The sequence below is a fragment of the Nannobrachium achirus genome, assembly GCF_963921795.1.
Source record: "Nannobrachium achirus genome assembly, chromosome: 6".
In the NCBI taxonomy this organism is placed as follows: domain Eukaryota; kingdom Metazoa; phylum Chordata; class Actinopteri; order Myctophiformes; family Myctophidae; genus Nannobrachium; species Nannobrachium achirus.
In genome coordinates this window covers 49,722,299-49,741,920 of record NC_137815.1, presented here as the reverse complement: position 1 = coordinate 49,741,920, position 19,622 = coordinate 49,722,299, and the positions used below count along the sequence as shown (strand labels likewise).

Here is a 19,622-nt window from a genome sequence, read left to right as displayed (position 1 = left end):
GCCTGCCACTAACAAACCTGAAGAGTGTCAACTTGAGTCACATCATCAACAATTTTCAGTTGAAAATATGTCAATTTCACTCAGTGAAAGAAATAATAAAATTTGCCTTAATTGTATAATTGCCACTGCCGAGTATGGTGGAAGGTGCATTGTCAGGCAAACCATTTCTGCTCTAAATCCACAGGGAATGTTCGAAGACTATCGTGTTAGAAAGCCCACTTCAACTTGTGAGTGCCACCCTGCCACCCTGAATCCTAAAGTCTGTCCCCAAAATGACATCGGATGATTGCGATTGCAATTGCTTCAATAACTGTCTGTGTACTGTACTGCATCCATTCATTTGAATGAGTTAACTTGAGTCATTAAAAGAGGTCTGAAAGAAAAGAAGAAAAAAAAAAAAAGTCAGACGCACAGACATGATCTGCAGATTTTGATAGTAACTAGCCTCAGGGCGACATGCAACCGCGCCAAAACGTGGCCATCTGGCCAGTGATGTATATCGGACCAGTTACCCATATATGGAGACTTCTGCATGATAGTCAACAATGTTATGTCAAAACATGCCCATATATGGGCATTCCCAGATATGTCCTTAATATTGATGACATTGGGACAGGGATCTCCATATATGGGCATAAAATGTGTGTTACGGTAATTAGTAAAGCCAAGCAGGGCCTTGGCAAGTTAGGGCCTGGGTTTGATGCCTGGGAATCTCCATATATGGGCATAAGGGGGTAACAGGGCATCATCTGGGAATGCCCCTACTGTATATGGACATTTTATCCTTTATTAATATATATCCATATACATATATGGACTTAATATTAATGTTTTCGGGGAATGTAGGGTGTAAATCAGAGTAAAGCAGGCTCTTGGGCCAGCCTGGGATTGATGACATCAGAAATCTCCATATATGGGCATATAAGGGATTTTGTTTCTGGGATAGACCATATATGGACTTTTTATTTTATCCTTAATATATTTTATGCCCATATATGGAGATCCCTATCTGAACCAGCCCACAGATATGGGCCATGCCTTTGCCATCTGGCCAGTGATATATATATCAATGACATCAGGGATCTTCATATATGGGCATAAAAGGGAAACCCATATATGGACTTTTACATAGGTGATGTCACCTGTGATATCACCTGTGATATCCAGGGTTTGATCTTTGATGAGGTGATGATCACTTCCTGTACGGAAGGACAAGCTGCGACGTGCTCATGGTATAGCCTACTGTGACCTTCAGTCCCAACAACAAACATACAAACCGTAGGTCCCAAATGGTTTTAGTGCCTAGTTGTCCAAGTGCTCACCTCTCCAGGTGCCCACATGGCTCTAGTGCCCAGAGGACTGTGCATAGGCCTACTCTATTTTTAGAGCAGAATGTATTTCCTTTCGGGTCGGGGAGTCACAAAATGAAATGCCTGGATCTCAAGGCTACAAAATCTTGGTGGCACCGAACAGTCTAATTAATGATGGTACACGCCCCTCCCGAACCTCTGAATGACGTCATATTGTAGTTTAGACAGAGCCGATCCGAATTTGTCTCTAAAAGTGGAGTATGCATCGGGCCTAAGTTCCCACTCAACCAGGTGCCCATGTCTTGGGTGCCCACCTCCCCTTGTGCCCTCATAGTTTGGGTGCCCACGTTCCTAGTGCCCATTTGTCCAGGTGCCCACATCCCTAGTGCCCACCTGACCTGTAACCGGGGAGAAAAGCAGATCTACAAGCTCACAACAAAACAACAAAAAAAGAACTGTTTTACTATATAAAATGTGGATCACTGCAGATTCACTGGTCATCTGAGAAAACTAATTTTGTCCGCTTGGATCTGTGACCTCATTCTTTCGGTCATGACCCATCATTTATAAATACATTTATCATTTATGCCATTAATTGAATACATTTATGTTATCCTTTTAGCCTTAATATCTGATTGCACCTTGTGCTGTTTACATTTCTTTTTTTTTAAAGATTTGTTTTTTGGGCTTTTATGCCTTTGATAGGACAGTAGGCTGACAGGAAATGGGGGGAGAGATGGGGAGTGACGCCTGGACGGCCTGGACCAGTAGGCCAGCGGGCGCCCCCCGCTGTTTACATTTCTGACTAATAAAAGTATTCAATTAATCAACAAAAAACACAACAAATTAAAAATGTATTATATTTAAAATAATTTAATAATGGCACAATGAAATCAGGGCAGCAAACTTAAATCAGTTAATTTGACAGTGACCTCTGTCGTTAAAACAAAGTATAACAAAGATGATGGAAAATGTTCATTCACTTTTATATTCCCTTGCTAGAGTTGGGTGATAACAGATACAATATTCCACAGCAGTTGTATGTGTACAGACAGCAGAATGTGACTTAGTCCCTCATAAGAGTGACCCCATTTTCAATGGGGGTTTGTGGCCAAATACATATACATTTCCATAGTGTCTCTGCAATTTGTCTGCCATTCTAATATTCCACCACAGATTAGAAACTCAGAAGATTTGATGAGGACAGGAACAGGCCAGCGGATCTCTCCAGAATGGAGAAGTGATAACTCGGAGCGTGTCGTTTGTCAAATTCTGCAGTTTATGTTTGAGCTCCAGAAGATGAGGTCTGGCACAGGCATCTAGAATCTCCAAACGTTCCAGTTTTTGTAACCGGTGAAGGCTTAAGAAATCTTGATCTGGAAAGTGCCTGTGGCGAATTCTGATGCTTCTGAGCTGAGGAAACAGCTCTGGGATACGATCGGTGCAAGATCCCAAAAACGATGCTGGCCAAGGATCCAAGTGCAGGTGGAGGAGGTTTGGAATATGTGCTGCAATGGTCTCCATGTCACGTGAAGATATTTGTCCAGCACAGAGCGTGAGACTTGTCACTGTGTCTGGAAGGGAGTCAACATACTCATGAGGAGGAGGCCCTCTGACAATGACAAGCGCCGACAGCTGCCGGAGGTCAGTCAACCAGGTTTTCAAATGACTGTCGTCTTCCGCCCCCGTTATATTCCTCTGATATTCCTCCGTTATATTCCGCTGATCACACGTGTACTTATAATATACAGCAAGGCGCTGTAGGCAAGGCATGAGTCTCATTATGTCTTTGGACAGTGAGCGGCCTGTGTAGTCAACAATCTCCAAACTGGTCAGACCACAAGGATGTGCACAGGACTCTTGGCTGGTGGGGATGTTGTGGTTGTACTTGTAGACCATCCAAGGCTCCATATTCATTGAACAGGAAAGATGCTTCAGCTTTGGCAAATTGCAAATTATGGAATTAAATGCTTCAAATGGATCACTGGTGTTTTGATGATAGACGAGGGACGTCAGATTCCTGTACTGTGAAATTACAGTTCTGAACATTAACATTGGATCACCACGAAAATGACGAAAATTAACGTTGCACAAGCTCAAGTGAGTCAGCTGTGGGGGTTGACATACAATCGAATCACACTTCAACGACACAGAGCACTTAGCTCTTATGGCTAGACGTCTCAAGTTTGTAAACGTCTTTACGAGATCAAGGCTTTCTTGGGAGACATCATCCATTATGAGGGTATTAAGGGCTGGCAGCGACAGAGCGAGCTGTTTCCAGTCCTTGGCCTTGGTGCTCTGCATCTCCACACTGTTGATTTTCCTGCGACGAAGCGTGGCCCAGAATTGAGCATTGTACCTGCAGTGGTGGAAAAAAGTATTCACATTCTTTACTTAAGGAAAAGTATCAATACTGGCACTGCAATGTAGAAGACAAGTACTCTGTTACGAGTAAATGTCCAGAATTCAAACTTTACTTGAGTAAAAGTACAAAAGTATTGGCATCAAAATGTACTCAAAGTACTAAATGTGCAAATAGTACTCTTTGTGCAGAATGTCCCATTTCATAAGTTCAAGATGTAGGCTATAAACATCTTTTGACAACAGCAGATCTACAAGCTCACAATGCGTAATTAAAGTTCTCAAATAGTAGTGGAGTAAAAGTACAATATTTGGATCCGAGATGTAGTCGAGTAGAAGTAAAAGTATTGGAAATTGGAAATACTCCAGTACTACAACATTGCACTTAAGTACAGTACTTGAGTAAATGTACTTAGACCACTGTGTACCTGCCAGTGCTGCCAGTGTTGAACGTCAGAGCGACAGAGGTGTCTCTCCAGAGAGAATTAGAAGGGTTGTCCACCAGGTTCTTGATAGCCTGGGCTGGCTTTCAATTTCGGGCTTTTGATCCGGTCGGGAGCGGAAGATCTCCTACGTTTTTCTGTAGTCCAAAACAGACTACACTTTGGCCGGAAACAACGACCGGAAACAGTTTTAACCCGTACTTGCGCATGCGCTAACTACATGGCTAACGACTTGCGCATGCGCTAACTGGGTTGAAACTGTTTCCGGTCGTTGTTTCCGGCCAAAGTGTAGTCCGTTTTGGACTACAGAAAAACGTAAGAGATCTTCCGCTCCCGACCGGATCAAACGGCCCGTTTAGTAAACGAAGACCAGGCTTTCCCCCAGCGGAAAGCCTGGTGATGCGAGGTTAGGTTCTTGAAGAATTGGCAGCACGCACGAACGTTCAGCTTGTCTGCTGTTGACAGATATCCAAACACATGGACCCAGACTTCTGGGGGAAGTAGTAGTGCCATTGCCTGGCTTGCAACAGTTACAATAATAACTTATTATTGACACAAACGATCAAATAAACGGTAAATTGCCTTATCAAATGACTCTTGGCGTTAGTTCGTTTGTTGGCGTGAGACATTTACTTTACCGGAGAAATTAGATTTCTTTCAAACTAAACTGAGCGGCAGCAGGCAGGCTGCTGTGAACTTCCGGTTAACGTCACGCTGACGTCACGTCACTCGCGTTGAGAGAGAGTATATATATTTATAATAAATATAAATACAAGATAATACGTAGATATATATTATTAGGAATGTGGTGTAAAAAATAATTCATATTTTGATAGGCCTACATAAAATAAAAATAGGCTATAAATGCATCAGCAAATTATGATAGCATGTGTACAACCACTGCCACACAAGCCTGCCCAAGTCAGCAACATACACTTGCTGGCACTGTGTTAAAAACCAAATAAAATGCGTTATTATTCATTTAAAATAATAATAATAATAATAATCTATGCAGTTTACAAGGCTGCATAGATTGACGGGCGAACCGTCCAATAGCCAAAGGCTTAACTTCCCCTGCTGTGTTGTGATTGGATATCTGTTTCCCCATATATAGTCCGAACTTCCGTTTCCGTTTCTCTTTCTTTCACGCGATCCTAACGCAAGGTAAGAAGTGCGGCAGGCCCGGCAAAAAAACATGTTAAAATGTGTTCTTTTGCAGATTTTAGCAGAATTAACTTATTTGAATTTTCTGTAATATTTTACTTGCTTCCCTGGAATTCAGAAACATGTATTTTCAGTTACTGGAGTTGACTGTTTGACTTTGTACCACATCTGCGGCCTGTTTAATTTATGCTATGCTATCTAGCGTCAGACAGACATGGACCACATGTGCTACGTTATGGTGTCATGCTTTGAGTGGCTGCTATAATTATACTCCTTGTATATTCACGATTGGGCAATATTTGTTTATTCATACCATCATACAAAAGAATCAAACCCAAAACGTATTGTTTCCATTGCGGGCCATTGAGTGGAAAGAAGTCAAGCAGCAGAGTGCCATGTGTTGAACTGAGGGCTAAGCTAGTTGCGCTGAGACCGGGCCAATCGTTGATAACAATGATCGTATATGTAGGCGCTTTAACCTAAAGACGTCCCTCTGGCAGATGAGGATTGATTATTGAAGACTTGAAGTTTGCATAGTAAAAGGTAGTTTAATGACGATACAGTTCACTGGTACAAGGTCAACTTTAAGGATGCATCAAAAGCTTTTGGGCTTGTTTCAATTGGGGTCCTTTTTAACTCATAGAATGACAAAGTACTGAAACACTAAACTATACATGTGTCATATTAAAAAGTTATTAAGCCAGTGCCATGAACCTGCAGGATAAGTTACAATGCAGCCAGTGTGGTGCTGCTTTGTCGTTCCCCCTGCAAATAAAAAAATAGTTTCCTACTATCCCTGTATGTCTACATCCCCCGGCTTACAGGGACGCTTGGTCTCAGACATTACATCTGCAATGGCCAGATCTTTTTTTATTATTTTTTTATTAATTGATGTCTGCGAGCTAGCTTTAGAACAAGATCATATATGACATGGTGTGATATATCATGAGTTGAGTGTTAAAGTACTAAGGGCTACATTAGCTGTGCTGTTAAATGTTTAGCCTTAGAAGACAAGGTTAGACACTGAATGCTATAATCCCTTGTGACCTTAGACGATTGTTAGGTAGGCAAGTGATTATAGTATAGACTGAGTATAGTTAAAACGGTGTTCTCGAGCTCTTTAGATGTAAATGCATTGTCAAGTGGGTTGCCATCAAATCAGAAGAGGCTACCACCAATTTCAAATATAGTTTCGGACTCATTTCACTACTGACAATTTCACTTCATCCTGTGTCCTGTATGATTTTTCTGATTTGATCAAATTGGAATCTCAACTGAATGCATATGTGTTATGGAGAAGTATTGTGAGACCCCTGCTAAGATGAACACAATAGCAATCAGATGATAAAGCCATGTAACACTATCACTTATTACACTAAACTTGTTTGTTCATTTATTTCCAGATAACAACCTTGTCTTTAAACCAGCTGCTAAGCGATCCTTGGAAGCACTGCAAAGATGCCCAGGGAAGACAGGGCCACGTGGAAGTCCAACTACTTCATGAAAATCATCGTAGGTTCCTCTATAAATCTGCCTAGCAAGTTCCAGGTACCTTTTGTCCAAGTGGTCTGAAGGTTTCGTTTAATCTGTAGACATTTTTGTCACTTTGCAGCAACTGCTGGATGATTTTCCCAAGTGCTTCATAGTCGGGGCTGACAATGTGGGTTCCAAGCAAATGCAGACCATCCGCCTGTCTCTGCGTGGCAAGGCTGTGGTGCTGATGGGTAAAAACACCATGATGCGCAAAGCCATCCGTGGCCACCTGGAGAACAACCCCGCCCTGGAGAAGTGTGTTCCTGACTTAATCTTTTTCTGACTTTAAAGTTTATATTGACTGCATAACTAGCAGGATAAGTTACAGTGCAGCCTGTGTAGTGCTGTGCTGTCGTTCCCCCTGCAAACAGTAACTCGTTTCCTACTATCCCTGTTTGTCTGCATCTCCCGGCATGCAGGGACGCTTGGTCTCGTACATTACACCTGTGATTCTCAATCCTTAAACCCCTTTAGGACAATTGATTACCGCCGTTAACGTGATCATTGAGAGCTATAACAAATGGCTCTCAAAATCATCACATGGCAACAAGAACCCAAATTGTTCCCGTCTTTAAAGTTATTGTTATAAAATGGGGTTCTGTCCTAAATCGTTTAAATTCAAGAACACCAGTTTGATGGGCATTAGCCCGCAGACACCGATTTTATTCAATGTTTAGTGACCCCAATCTACACTGTACAATCCCAGTATTAATTTAAAGTAGACTTGTCACCTAGAAGGTAATTGTTCCTTAAGCCGGAGTTATCGCCCACATTTTGTCAGATGTTATTTTTTTCATAACGGGCAATCTTGTCCTTTCACGGCGATTCGTCCTCTACGACCAGGCTCCAACCTGGATTGTTTATATATTTCTCCTTAACTGCGTACAGTAGTGTTCTGTGCAGTCTCCGCTATTGTGTCGCTAATTCTTGATATAATTTCTTAGGCTGCTGCCCCACATTAAAGGAAATGTGGGCTTTGTCTTCACCAAGGAGGATCTTTGTGAAATCAGGGACCTGCTCATATCCAACAAGGTATGGGCACTATATGATGAACCGAACAAGCAACCGACAAACAATTCCTTTGGATTATTATCCTAGTTGCAATCAACTTTGAGATTATGTAAACCTTCCAATACCCTCAATTGACATTTTATGGCATCATTGAACAAGTTTGTTTTTTGCTCCTTAATGTATTGACCGCTTAACTAGCAGGATAAGTTACAGTGCAGCTTGTTTGGTGCTGTGCTGTCGTTCCCCCTGCAAACAGTAACTTGATTCCTACTATCCCTGTCTGCCTGCATCCCCCGGCAGGCAGGGACGCTTGGTCTCATACACATAGTACATAGTAAATAAATATTACTGGAGAAAAGAAGAACGGATAACTGTCTGGCCTGACCATTTGCACTTCCCTTGGACTGAACAATTTCTTGAGTATCCCAGTCGCAAGCACCTTGGAAGCTATCAAACTCTTAATTGAGGTATCCTCCATTTACAGTCCCATTCATGAAACAGAAAAATCTTAGAATCATGACTGCAGCGTTTAGCAACGTGACTAATAAACATGCATGCACAATGCCTTGACAGGACAAATGGAACCTGTACTGCCTGTTGAGGTGCAATAACCTTGTCGTTCCTCATGAAAATATTCTGCTTATCCCGGTTCGTTAGTTTTCCCTGACACCCTTCATGATGCTGACAGACGTTATTAAACGTAGCTGACTGATGGGTCCGCTCCTGGTGTGCTAAACTGATCATCTGTCTTCAGGTGCCAGCTGCTGCCCGTGCTGGAGCCATTGCACCTTGTGAAGTAATCGTGCCAGCCCAGAACACTGGCTTGGGTCCCGAGAAGACTTCTTTCTTCCAGGCTTTGGGTATCACCACCAAGATCTCAAGAGGAACCATTGAAATCTTGGTGAGTTTGAAAGGGTGACATGGCAATTTTGGTGAGTTTCAAAGGGTGACATGGCAACTTTCATACTTTCCATGACGTTTTATGCCGTTGAAGTTTGTTTTTGCTCCTTAATGTAAATTAGATGGGTCGAGCTTTATTGCTCCAATTAACTCGTTTAAGACCAGGAACACCTAAGTTATACCTTAGAACCTTAGAAACTTGGGTCAGGATTTAAATAGATAATTTAAAAGATTCTGCCTCAGTTCTAAATACGTTTTTGACTGCTTAAACTAGCAGGATAAGTTACAGTGCAGCTTGTTTGGTGCTGCGTTGTCGTTCCCCCTGCAAACAGTAACTTGTTTCCTACTATCCCTGTTTGTCTGCATCTCCCGGCTGGCAGGGACGCTTGGTCTCATACATTACATCATATATTACTGGAGAAAAACAAAACGGATGTGCACTTGGACTGACTGATAATGATGCATGATTATAGATGTCAATATACATGTAGGCACATCTATCATCGGTAAAGTGAGGCGGAGGTGAGCAGATATGCCGTGATGGTATGGCTAAATATTTCATCAGTGAATGTAGAATATACAATCCGTTGAAATGTTTACACTAGCTGGCCTAAGTGGGCCTCTGCTTATGATTGTGTATATCCCGGGAGTCAATAAGCAAATGTGCCATAAATCTAAGCACAGAGCTGAACACCTGGGGCAGTGGTGATGGATCTCTACAGTATATCCACATTCTCTTAACATTTTTTATTCTTTGTCCTAGAGTGACGTTGGCTTGATCAAGACTGGAGACAAGGTCGGTGCCAGCGAGGCCACGCTTCTCAACATGCTGAACATCTCGCCCTTCTCGTTCGGTCTGATCATCCAGCAGGTCTACGACAACGGCAGTGTGTACAGCCCTGAGGTGCTGGACATCACTGAGGAGGCTCTACAAGCCAGGTTCTTGGAGGTGAGCGACTAGGAAACCTCCATACAGTGCATATCGTAACAAGGCAAAGTGAACTTGTAGTTTATTGTTACACGTTTACAGGGAGGCTAAAATACTTTTTGCTCCTTAATGTGAAGTACATGGGTGGACCATTATTGATGCGTTTTTTTAATGTCTGTTTAAATGGCAGGATAAGTTACAGTGCAGCTTGTTTGGTGCTGTGTTGTCGTTCCCCCTGCAAACACTAACTTGTTTCCTACTATCCCTGTTTGTCTGCATCCCCCGGCAGGCAGGGACGCTGGTCTCATACATGTCATAATATGACTGGAGAAAATGTGCATATCTTAACCATTCAAAGTTAACTTATAGTTTATTGTCACACGTTTGCAGATCTAAAAGTGAATTTACATTGTTTTTGTTAGGGTGTGAGGAACATTGCAAGCGTCTGTCTGGAGATCGGGTACCCTACTCTTGCTTCCATCCCCCATTCCATCGTCAATGGCTACAAGAGAGTCCTTGCTATTGCCATGGAGACGGACTACTCCTTCCCTCTGGCAGATAAGGTATTGACACACTCTACACACTGGGTTTTTGAAAAGTACCAGTGCAATGAACCTGCAGGATAAGTTACAGCGCAGCCAGTGTGGTACTGCGTTGTCGTTCCCCCTGCAAACAGGAACTTGATTCCTACTATCCCTGTATGTCTGCATCCCCCGGCTGACAGGGACGCTTGGTTTCAGACATTGCATCTACATGACAGGGTTATGCTTTCATCTGTCGTGAATCCGTATTTTTGTTCTGAAAGGCATATTACTAAAGACCTCATAGTAGATTTGGTATATTTGGAATAAGCCCCATGTAAACCTAACTGTCCCTCTTCCTGCAGGTTAAAGAAATCCTGGCCGATCCATCTGCCTTTATAGTTGCAGCTCCCGTTGCAGCAGCAGAAACTGCTGCAGCTCCGGCTGCTGCTGCCAAGGAGGAGGCGAAGGAAGAGTCTGAAGAGGGTTCAGATGACGACATGGGCTTTGGTCTGTTCGACTAACTTCATAGTACAGCGAACAGAATACATTGACAACAACTCAATAAAAAAATAAGAAAATCGATCTGTTTTCCTCTCTTCTTTAGCCTACTTTTCCAGGAAAATGATTGAAGGTTCAATGTCTTTTTTTTTTGGTCGTCGAGGCTGTGCTCTCAATTTAATTTGTTACAAATGTTTAGCTGTAGTCTGTGTCTTGTATATGGGACTGCTTGAATTATGGGTTAAATGTATTGGTTAGAGCCCATTAAAATGGGTCCGCAATCGCTGCATCAATATGCCGACGGGCCGGTATTCTGACACTAAACCTAACCTCAGTAACCGTAACGAGTAACTAACCTTCCGACGCTAGTCGGAACAGCGGCCTGTCAGCATATTGAGCGGACCCCATTAAAATGGGGATCTGATACCATATGCATACCCAATGGTGCGCAGTAAAGTGTATTTACTTACTAGGACATCTTTTTTTAATCTGTATTGTGACTTTCATTTGTATGAAGGCAGTACAGTGATTCAGGGATCCTAAACAAGGGTTGCTGGCAATGGCTTCTCAGACCAACAAGTGAATATTTTCATTCAGCTCAGTTACAGCAAACATTGACTGTACTTTTTGCCTTTTCAATAGGTACCGTCTAGGCCTATGCATTTAATTTCTGAGTGCCGTTCAGGTTATCTTGTGTTAAATTTGTTAAGGTTAAAGCACCATTCTTCTGTCATCACTTATAGTATCAAAAACTTGTATCAATTGTTTAATCTGTATCCTGAGTTCTGTCCTGATTGGATCAGTTTTCCGGATTGGATCAAATTGATCTCCTGAACATGAATGAGAATGCATGTTCTGTTTCATGGAGACTCCTGTTACATCAAGTACTTTAACTCCAGTAAAAATGGCTATCAACTTTGACTGGAGTATTTCACCAGGAGTATGGTTAACTAGACCGAGTTGGCCTACCTACATTATCCAGCACTGATTCTACCTATTATATAAAGTAACTTGGAATATTGGTAATATCAACAATGAGAAAGGGGAGTTGGTGTATCAAAATACTCTACTAGTTCGTTCATCCACCCGTCATTGTCTTTACTCTGTAGGTCTTCTACTACGGTCGTTTTTTTAATGTGCTAAATGAGGTTTGATTTGATCATTTACTCTGTTCAGCCTCTCAAATGACACCTGAGGTCGCTGTTGCAACGCAAATACATTCCTGTAACTTGGAGGGATTCATGATGCAAGCCTCTGGTCACATACCCTTTAACTTATATATTTTTAATGACATCCACAAGTATTATACGAATGTAGGCTATCATTCATAGCCTACTTTACCTCCACCTTCCAAAGCATACAGGCATCTAAGGTTACCCACTGACTCTTCTGATTACCCAAGAGTTTAGTAACAATGATTTGACATTATTTCACATACCATGTTAGCCTCTGGTGTCTGTCAGTAAGGCCTCCCTGGCATCTAGCATGCATGACTGAGGCAAGACCCAAATTAAAACCTTTGCGTCTGGGGGTCCCGACTCCCTAGAACAAAATATTGTGAGATGGGGACATTTTGGGGGTCCTTACAAACCACTATATCAGTACTAGACCTACCACTGATAGGCTATTCGACCGACAAATGTCTTCTAAAAACAGTTTTCTGAAAAACGTATGTTGCTATATCAGTGGTTGGTTCTCAAACTTTGTCATGTCAAGGAACCCCAAAATGAAATGTATTATGGCCGCGGACCCTCAGAATAGATATACGCGCCTTAGCGCCTAGCTATGGCGTCTCTGGATTTGATAGGTCACCAAGTCCGTTGTAACACACCGGAAACGGTTCAATCAGACCAACAACAACAGGGAGAAAGCTAAACTCGCGTCACCAGACTTTCCACCTCGGAGGAGGAACCACCACTATGGCTGAGGTATTTTAAGCGTTTATTTTCCTTTTGTCAAAAGCCAGTACAGTGTTACGTTTTTGTGAGATGGTATACTGATATATGTTGACTCTTTGTGGATATTTAACTAGGGTAAAGCTGTTAACGTTCTCTGGTCAGCCAACGCCATATTAAGTAGGCTATAGCCAATTTGATACGCCTTCATTTAGCAGCATGTATGTTAGAAACCCGTATGATAACATTAAACAATGGTAAACAGATTAATGATTGATGCCACCAATCCATCATCATTTTGAGTTGAAGTGAGCTACTGTCCCATTTGGCTAGGCTAGGCTACTGATGTTGGCACGGGCAGTAGGCTAGGCTAATGTTATTTCTTTTTTTCTAAAGTCTGATCCAGTGTCACAAACACAAAACTCCATACAATCCAGTACAGGATTATATGGACAGCTACTTGTTATACAGTAGGGCTGGGCAATATTATGGACAAATGTTTGGACCAAACAAACGTAGATGTGATACATTTTCTTTAAAATTTCCCAACTTTTTTCAAAATGAGCAGATTCAATCACAATGCATCGATGCGATGATGTGTTGTGTGAGCTATGTGAGCTTATAAGTTTGTGAATTCTTGAGTTTGTGAAGAAAAACATGCCATCCATCCATCTTCAACCGCTTATCTGGAATCGGGTCGCGGGGGTAGCCGTTCCAACTGAGCTTTCCAGAGTTCCATATCCTGAGCAACTTCCTCCACTCCCTCCGGGAGTATACTGAGGCGTTCCCAAGCCAGTGCGGACATATAAGGTCCTAGGAAGGCGCTCGGGAGGCATCCATATTAGATGCCCGAACCACCTAAGCTGACTCCTTTCCAAGTGTAGGAGCAGCAGTTCTACTCCAAGTCTCTCTCGGGTGACTGAACTTCTCATCCTATCTCTAAGGGAGATACCAGCACAATATTCCCAAATAATCTCATATTATGATCAATATTGCCCAGCTCTGTTGCTCTATTGAAGAGCAGTGTCCACTAGTTCATGTGTAACACTTACTTTACTTACTTTACTTTATTTATTTATTTGGATAGGACAGTACCAGTTAATGGACACATTGACATTAACATGTTGCAATAAATACAAACATACAAAAATCTCAGCGTAAACCAGCCGGAGTTAGCTTAAAGCTAAATTTCATCCGTTGTCCTCACATAAAACAAGAAACAAAACAAGACTAACAATAACAAGAACAGAACAGTACAGGGCGAACAAAACACAACAAGAACAAGGTGCTTGGCGCAACAAAGTGCCTAGTGCGACAAAGTGCTTAGTGCCAGAAGTAAACTAAAAATCCACACAGGAGAAACTAACCTGGCAGAGTAATTCGTACCGGCATCAAAATAGTTCTTATAGGTGGTTACATGTTTGTGAGCGTTTTAACCATTGATTCAACTGCCCTTTAAAAGCACCAATTTGGGGATCTCTCTAATTGAGGTAGGGATCTGGTTCCAATATTGGCATCCATTTATGGAGAGAACGTTTTTACTAAAAGTAGTTTTTCTAAAATCAATTTCACAGTCTCCCCTGGATGTTGACCTAGTACTGCGTCCAATATCCCTCTTCTTATGGATGAATTCCATAAGAGGAGGGGGAGCCAGATCATTAAGGCATTTATATATTAGACATGCATTTTTAAATTTCCTAAAATTTTCAAAGCTGAAAGGTGATATTTTTCCCGGATGTTACAGTGGTGATAGGAGTTTGGTTTTTTGTCTAGTATTTTAATAGCCCTTTTAAATACCTGTTAAATGGGTTTGGTGGTTGTTGTATTAGCAAAAGACCAGTTTGTAAAACAGTATTCCATGTGAGAGAATGGGATTCTAACTCAGGTCTCATGCTTGAAGGAACACTATCCAAAACATACAATAAGCATTTATGGTCTTCAGGCAGAGGCTCTGAGGCACTCCCTATTCCTGAAGACCAAACGCGAGGGGGGACGGGGGGACAGGTGGTCTCCAGATGACAGTGAAGTTACAATTTAATGTCGTTTTAATACTTTTAATACCTTAAAAACATGTCAAATATTGTCCATATTGGGAGATTTGCAACACTAGTGTATAAGATGTTTGGTGTTAATGCCCCGGGGTCTGTTCCCCGGGTTCTATGTTCCCAGTTTCTATGTTCCCAGCTTACATTACCCTAACCGATCTCTCAAGACAGATTCAGAGCTCTGCAGCTCAATCTGTCTGCAGCTCCCTTTACAACGTGTAGAGTTGTTATTGGGAATGAAAATGGAGCCGCACCACCGGAAAAGGAGAGCTGAAATGAACCTGGGATCAGTAGCATTTCGGGGTTTCTGATCTGGTCGGGAGCGGAAACAACCTACGTCATGTTTATAAAACCCTTGATGCGGCGTAGTTTGGCTTATTTTTTGAAAAGTTTGTTCGGTATATCTATCTTTCAGTCCAAAGAAAGATAGATAGATAAGACTAACACTTATCAAGCATTTAAATAGGGGTTTGGGATACAAACAGGGGGGTCCAAAACAAAGTGACACCGCTGTTGCCTGTTTAGACCACGCCTTGGAGTTAGGGGTTGTAAGCCGGGGAATACACTCCCATTGTCCCTTACCGTGCGGGGAGACCCGGGTTCGAATCCTGGGCGTTACACATGTTCCCTGGATGAAATGAGATGTGTTTTTCTCTTCCAGACCCATAGCCTACAGGACCTCCAGCAGCCAGCTGTCTCCTCCAAGGTCTTTGTCCAGAGAGACTACGGCTCTGGAACCATATGCAAGTTCCAGACCAAATTCCCTTCAGAGCTTGAGTCTAGGGTATGCTGCTAATAATATAGATGCTATGAATACAGACTTAATTTTGCATGTATAACATTCGTATTGAAGTAACGTGTGTTTGTGTTCAATGTTTTTGCTTCTTTTAGCTTGACAAGCAGCAGTTTGAAGAGACCATCCAAACTCTGAACAACCTGTATGCAGAGGCAGAGAAAATAGGGAGGAAGTCTTACATGGAGGGCTGCCTTGCCTGTCTCACTGCCTACACCATCTTCCTCTGTATGGAGACACACTATGAAAAGGTAGATAGCATTGTGCTTGGCCTGGGCAATATATCAATACAATTATCGATAACCTGATATGAGACTAGATATTGTCTGGGATTTTGGATATTGTGATATGGAATAAGTTGCCTTTTCCCTGGTTTTTATCAGATGTATTTGTACATTTCTTATTATTATTTTGAAAAATTGTGAAGAAAAATAAATATCAATATATTATTGTCTCTATATCAAGGTATTTGGTCAAAGATATTTGATTCTGTCCGTATCATCCAGCCCTATAGTACATGATGCTGCATCTTGCATATACCTATAATGTTTTGTTTTTTTATCTGTAGGATAGGATGTGTACTTATTTTCGGGAAACTGCTCTCTCTTCATGTAGGTGCTAAAGAAGATTGCGTTGTACATAAAGGACCAGAATGAGAAGACCTACGCACCCAGGGGATTGCTACTGACAGATCCCATAGAGAGAGGCCTCAGGGTCGTATCCTTCATTTAAATGTTGTATCTGGTGTCAGATGGTATAAAAAAAAAAGTTAAACTAAACTGTAGATGTATTGTAGATCATGGACTTTATTGCCAACATTTTGTATTATCTTGTTGGATATAAATCAGTCCTGGGCACAAGATAATAAGAACCTATTTAACTTAACCTACTTTTGTAGATGATTCTACGAGTGCTGCTATTTTTTGGTTTCTTTTTTTCCCTTAACAAACTGTTGTCTAGGTTGAGATTACCATCTTTGAAGACAGAAGCATTGGTTCAGGAAGATAAAGGACTCCAAAGGTCAGTGTTTGGGGCGGGGGGCCTGTCTGCATTTGGAAACCATGGACATAATCCACTGAGTAAATGGTGCATTTATATGGCACCTTTTATCCAAGGCACTTTACAATGATTGTGCATTACATTCACCCATTCACACGCACATTCCACCAAAGCCATCGAGCGTTGTGTTGCATTGTGTCCAAGCTACAAAATAGCTTAGATAACATTTTTGAATGCAACGATCACAACTTGGTAGATTAAATAATGAGCATTGTAGAATTGTAGGTCTACAATTATTATATAATGGTTGTTTTTCTGGTGTAGGCTATTAAGTTTGTGAAGACTGTTATGTAATTATAATTATTTCCTGTTCAGCTCTTTATATAAACTAAATTGTGTCATTATCACTCGATAAAAACTAGATAAAATAAGCTATAGCTACGTATGCACAATCCATGAATATTGTGCATCTTCTGATACTCTCCGGGGGAAAAAATGACAACAAAGCACTCTACCTGTGGAGTTGGTCAAGCGTCAACTTGATAAGGTCGATGACGGCAACGCAGCGCTCTTGGAGCCAAACCTTTAGAATGCTATAATGTTGCCATGGTATGCTAAAGTGAAGAATGCTTCCGAATCAAAATTGCTAAAACAATAGAAAGCAGTAAATGAAAACATTCTAACACTCATCTTTTCTTTAATTAAATATGAACCCTTGTTATCCTTTAAAGTCTGCTGGCAATAATACTTCCTTCTCTTATTTATCTAGACAGACTCACTGGCATACCTGAACCCCCCACAGACCACTGCAAGTTTGACAACCAGTATTGTGCAAAGGTGAGGGATGTCAGATCTGTCTTTGTTTGATAAAGAGGGGGCAACACCCATAAGGATGGCTAGAAGAAGGAGAGAGATGGCTGTGCTGGCTGATGCTGAAAAAGTTTGTGTGTATTTTGATGAAGTACATAGGGCTTAAGTGGAAGAAAACAAATCCCCCATCCCTTTGTTTCTTTACCAATACCTAGATTTCAAAAGGTGCACTTTCATACTGACTGTGTACGGTCTGATGATAAAACTGCATATCTGTCTGTGCATGTATTAGAGATTAAATCAGGCATGTTAAGTTGAGTCCAGCAAAGCCCAACCCAAGACCACAGCTCGATAATTCTTTTTAAGTCCAATGTAGGATTGGTTAGGACAGAAGTCATTCTCCCCTTTTCCAGCTGACTTTATTTATAAAAACGGCTTGGAACAAATATGTAATTGTAAAGCCAGAACCTGACACAAGCCTGTGAAATATGTGAGGATAGGACTAACCTGAACCTGTCGGGTTCAGGTAGTGATCTTAAGCTCTAGTATATAGTATGTGTGTCAGGCATGTAGTGCAACAAGTGTCATTTGGCTAATCTGTTTCAAATTATAGGTCAAATTATAGTTGAACATAAACGCTGACACCTTATTTTACATACAGACTGATTTGCGGGGCAGGGTATGTTTGTTGAGACTTCATATTCACCTAGGAGGAGGATGTAGATACATTTGATTTAATAATTGTCCTGATATTTATAATACTACAGTGTACTTGTCCCTAGTATATGTTTGTAAATAGTTCTGTCTTTTTATACATAGAAAAAAAGTATCAGTTATTCTGGTAAAACACCATTCATAAAGGAGTGCCGTTGTACGTATGTTATATCTCTCTTTGAAAGTGTCTTTTGATAATGCAATGATGTTTAATCTTATGCTGTTAGTCAGAAAGAAGACTTTGTCTTGCTTACTGTCTTTATATTTATCATGGAGTTGTTTAACATGTCTGTAAAGTACACTCCTCTGGTTATGGTTCCACTGTATTAATATCTTGGTTGTAGCTTTCACTGACACACTGTATACATGTTTTGTTATCTCTGCATGCATTTAATCTTATGTAGACAGACCATGTTTTGCTTATGAAATGCACACAATGAATGAATGCTTCTTAGTTTTTCTTCAGGTCAAGTAAGTAACAAATAAGTATATCTTAATGGTAGGGTAAGTGATTTGATTTAATTCAATAACAACAAAATTGGTCTATGTTCCATATTTGGACTTCACCCTTATCTCCTGTGAGGAGAAAAAAAAGCTGTTGGGTGACAGGTTTTCATCCAATCAGGATGGAGTGGGGCCTTCCTCCAATCATGATCGTGTGGGGATGGGCCTTACGCAAACCAAGGCCTGCCCCCACTTGATCATGATTGGAGGAAGGTCCCTGCCTGTCACTGAAACTGAAACTTGAGTGAAATCACTTACCCTACCTTTAAAAATGTGTCATAAGTTATAACACATACTGTATGGAGGCTGTACCACTTTTAATATGTTCTGCTTTATTATTAATGTATGGATGCACAAAACCTAAATGACCATGAAAAGTCTGTAAATATGTGTGAACTGTATCTTTGGTCTGAAGAATTACTGCTATTTAAAATGTTATACTGTACCTGTTTTTAATGACCACAAATCACCCAAAAACCTTAAATACTGCGTAACTCCTTTACATAAATGTAAAGATTCCACTTTGGTTGTTTGACACAACTGGTAAAACTTTCTTATCAATATAGCCTGTCTTATCTAAATAAATGCTCCTTTCCTGTAAATCTGTTGCATCCTGTTTGTGTCTGAATTCAAATACTTGAAATAATCGAATATATCCAATTCAAATGAATAGTAATGTTACCAGCTATTGTGGAAATGTCAATAAATGTAGTTAAAATATTGCTAATATAATATTACCCATGTTGCTATGGTCATATTGATCACAATACTTATTAATATATACAGTATATATAAATGCCACAACTTTGGATAGATCTGTGATTGGTAGATTGTCTGTTGTAACAATGCTTCTTGTCAATAACATACTGTTGGAAAACCTGGTCCTTAAAATGGCCGATCTACATCGACACGTTAGCTCTTAGATCGGCTATTTGAACTATTTAAAATGTATTTTCAAAATGGTAAATTGCAAAAAAAAAATAAAAAAAAAATTTAGTGATAAGGTGTATGGTGAAAAATAGGGTCTAATGTGTCCTCTGGCTTTGAAAGCCCTGGGCAGCTGGTGCACGCACAATCCTTCACACAAGATATTGTTTTCAGGCCTTGCGACAATCCCAAAAAAAACACACTTTAAATGAATAACAAGTAATGTCTGATTAAAATCTTTAGATCAATAAACATTTAAATTG

At 40.9% G+C, this 19,622-nt stretch overlaps 2 protein-coding genes across 2 annotated transcripts; both read left to right on the top strand.

Moving 5' to 3' along the window:
- The first annotated feature begins 5,255 nt into the window (after positions 1-5,255).
- Positions 5,256-10,754, top strand: rplp0 (ribosomal protein, large, P0). The gene is made up of 8 exons (XM_080728801.1): positions 5,256-5,278; positions 6,682-6,790; positions 6,891-7,066; positions 7,756-7,843; positions 8,577-8,723; positions 9,486-9,671; positions 10,073-10,213; positions 10,537-10,754. The coding sequence occupies exons 2-8, from the start codon at positions 6,737-6,739 to the stop codon at positions 10,693-10,695; spliced, it is 951 nt and encodes a 316-aa protein (XP_080584927.1). The 5' UTR covers positions 5,256-5,278; positions 6,682-6,736; the 3' UTR covers positions 10,696-10,754.
- A 1,771-nt stretch (positions 10,755-12,525) lies between these two features.
- On the top strand, positions 12,526-18,993 carry LOC308286524 (golgin subfamily A member 7-like). Its single transcript, XM_080727565.1, has 6 exons — positions 12,526-12,600; positions 15,274-15,396; positions 15,504-15,656; positions 16,021-16,122; positions 16,366-16,425; positions 17,174-18,993. Exons 1-5 carry the CDS (start codon positions 12,592-12,594, stop codon positions 16,411-16,413), a joined length of 435 nt encoding a protein of 144 aa, XP_080583691.1. The 5' UTR covers positions 12,526-12,591; the 3' UTR covers positions 16,414-16,425; positions 17,174-18,993.
- The last annotated feature ends 629 nt before the right edge of the window (positions 18,994-19,622 follow it).

Excerpts from the sequence above, each read along its gene's own strand:
- LOC308286524 (XM_080727565.1), top strand. Across the intron at positions 15,397-15,503 it reads CTTCAGAGCTTGAGTCTAGG|CTTGACAAGCAGCAGTTTGA; the intron begins GTATGCTGCTAA and ends TGCTTCTTTTAG. Across the intron at positions 15,657-16,020 it reads TGGAGACACACTATGAAAAG|GTGCTAAAGAAGATTGCGTT; the intron begins GTAGATAGCATT and ends CTCTTCATGTAG.
- rplp0 (XM_080728801.1), top strand. The coding sequence starts at position 6,737 with ATGCCCAGGGAAGACAGGGCCACGTGGAAGTCCAACTACTTCATGAAA. Across the intron at positions 9,672-10,072 it reads TACAAGCCAGGTTCTTGGAG|GGTGTGAGGAACATTGCAAG; the intron begins GTGAGCGACTAG and ends TGTTTTTGTTAG. Across the intron at positions 10,214-10,536 it reads CCTTCCCTCTGGCAGATAAG|GTTAAAGAAATCCTGGCCGA; the intron begins GTATTGACACAC and ends CTCTTCCTGCAG.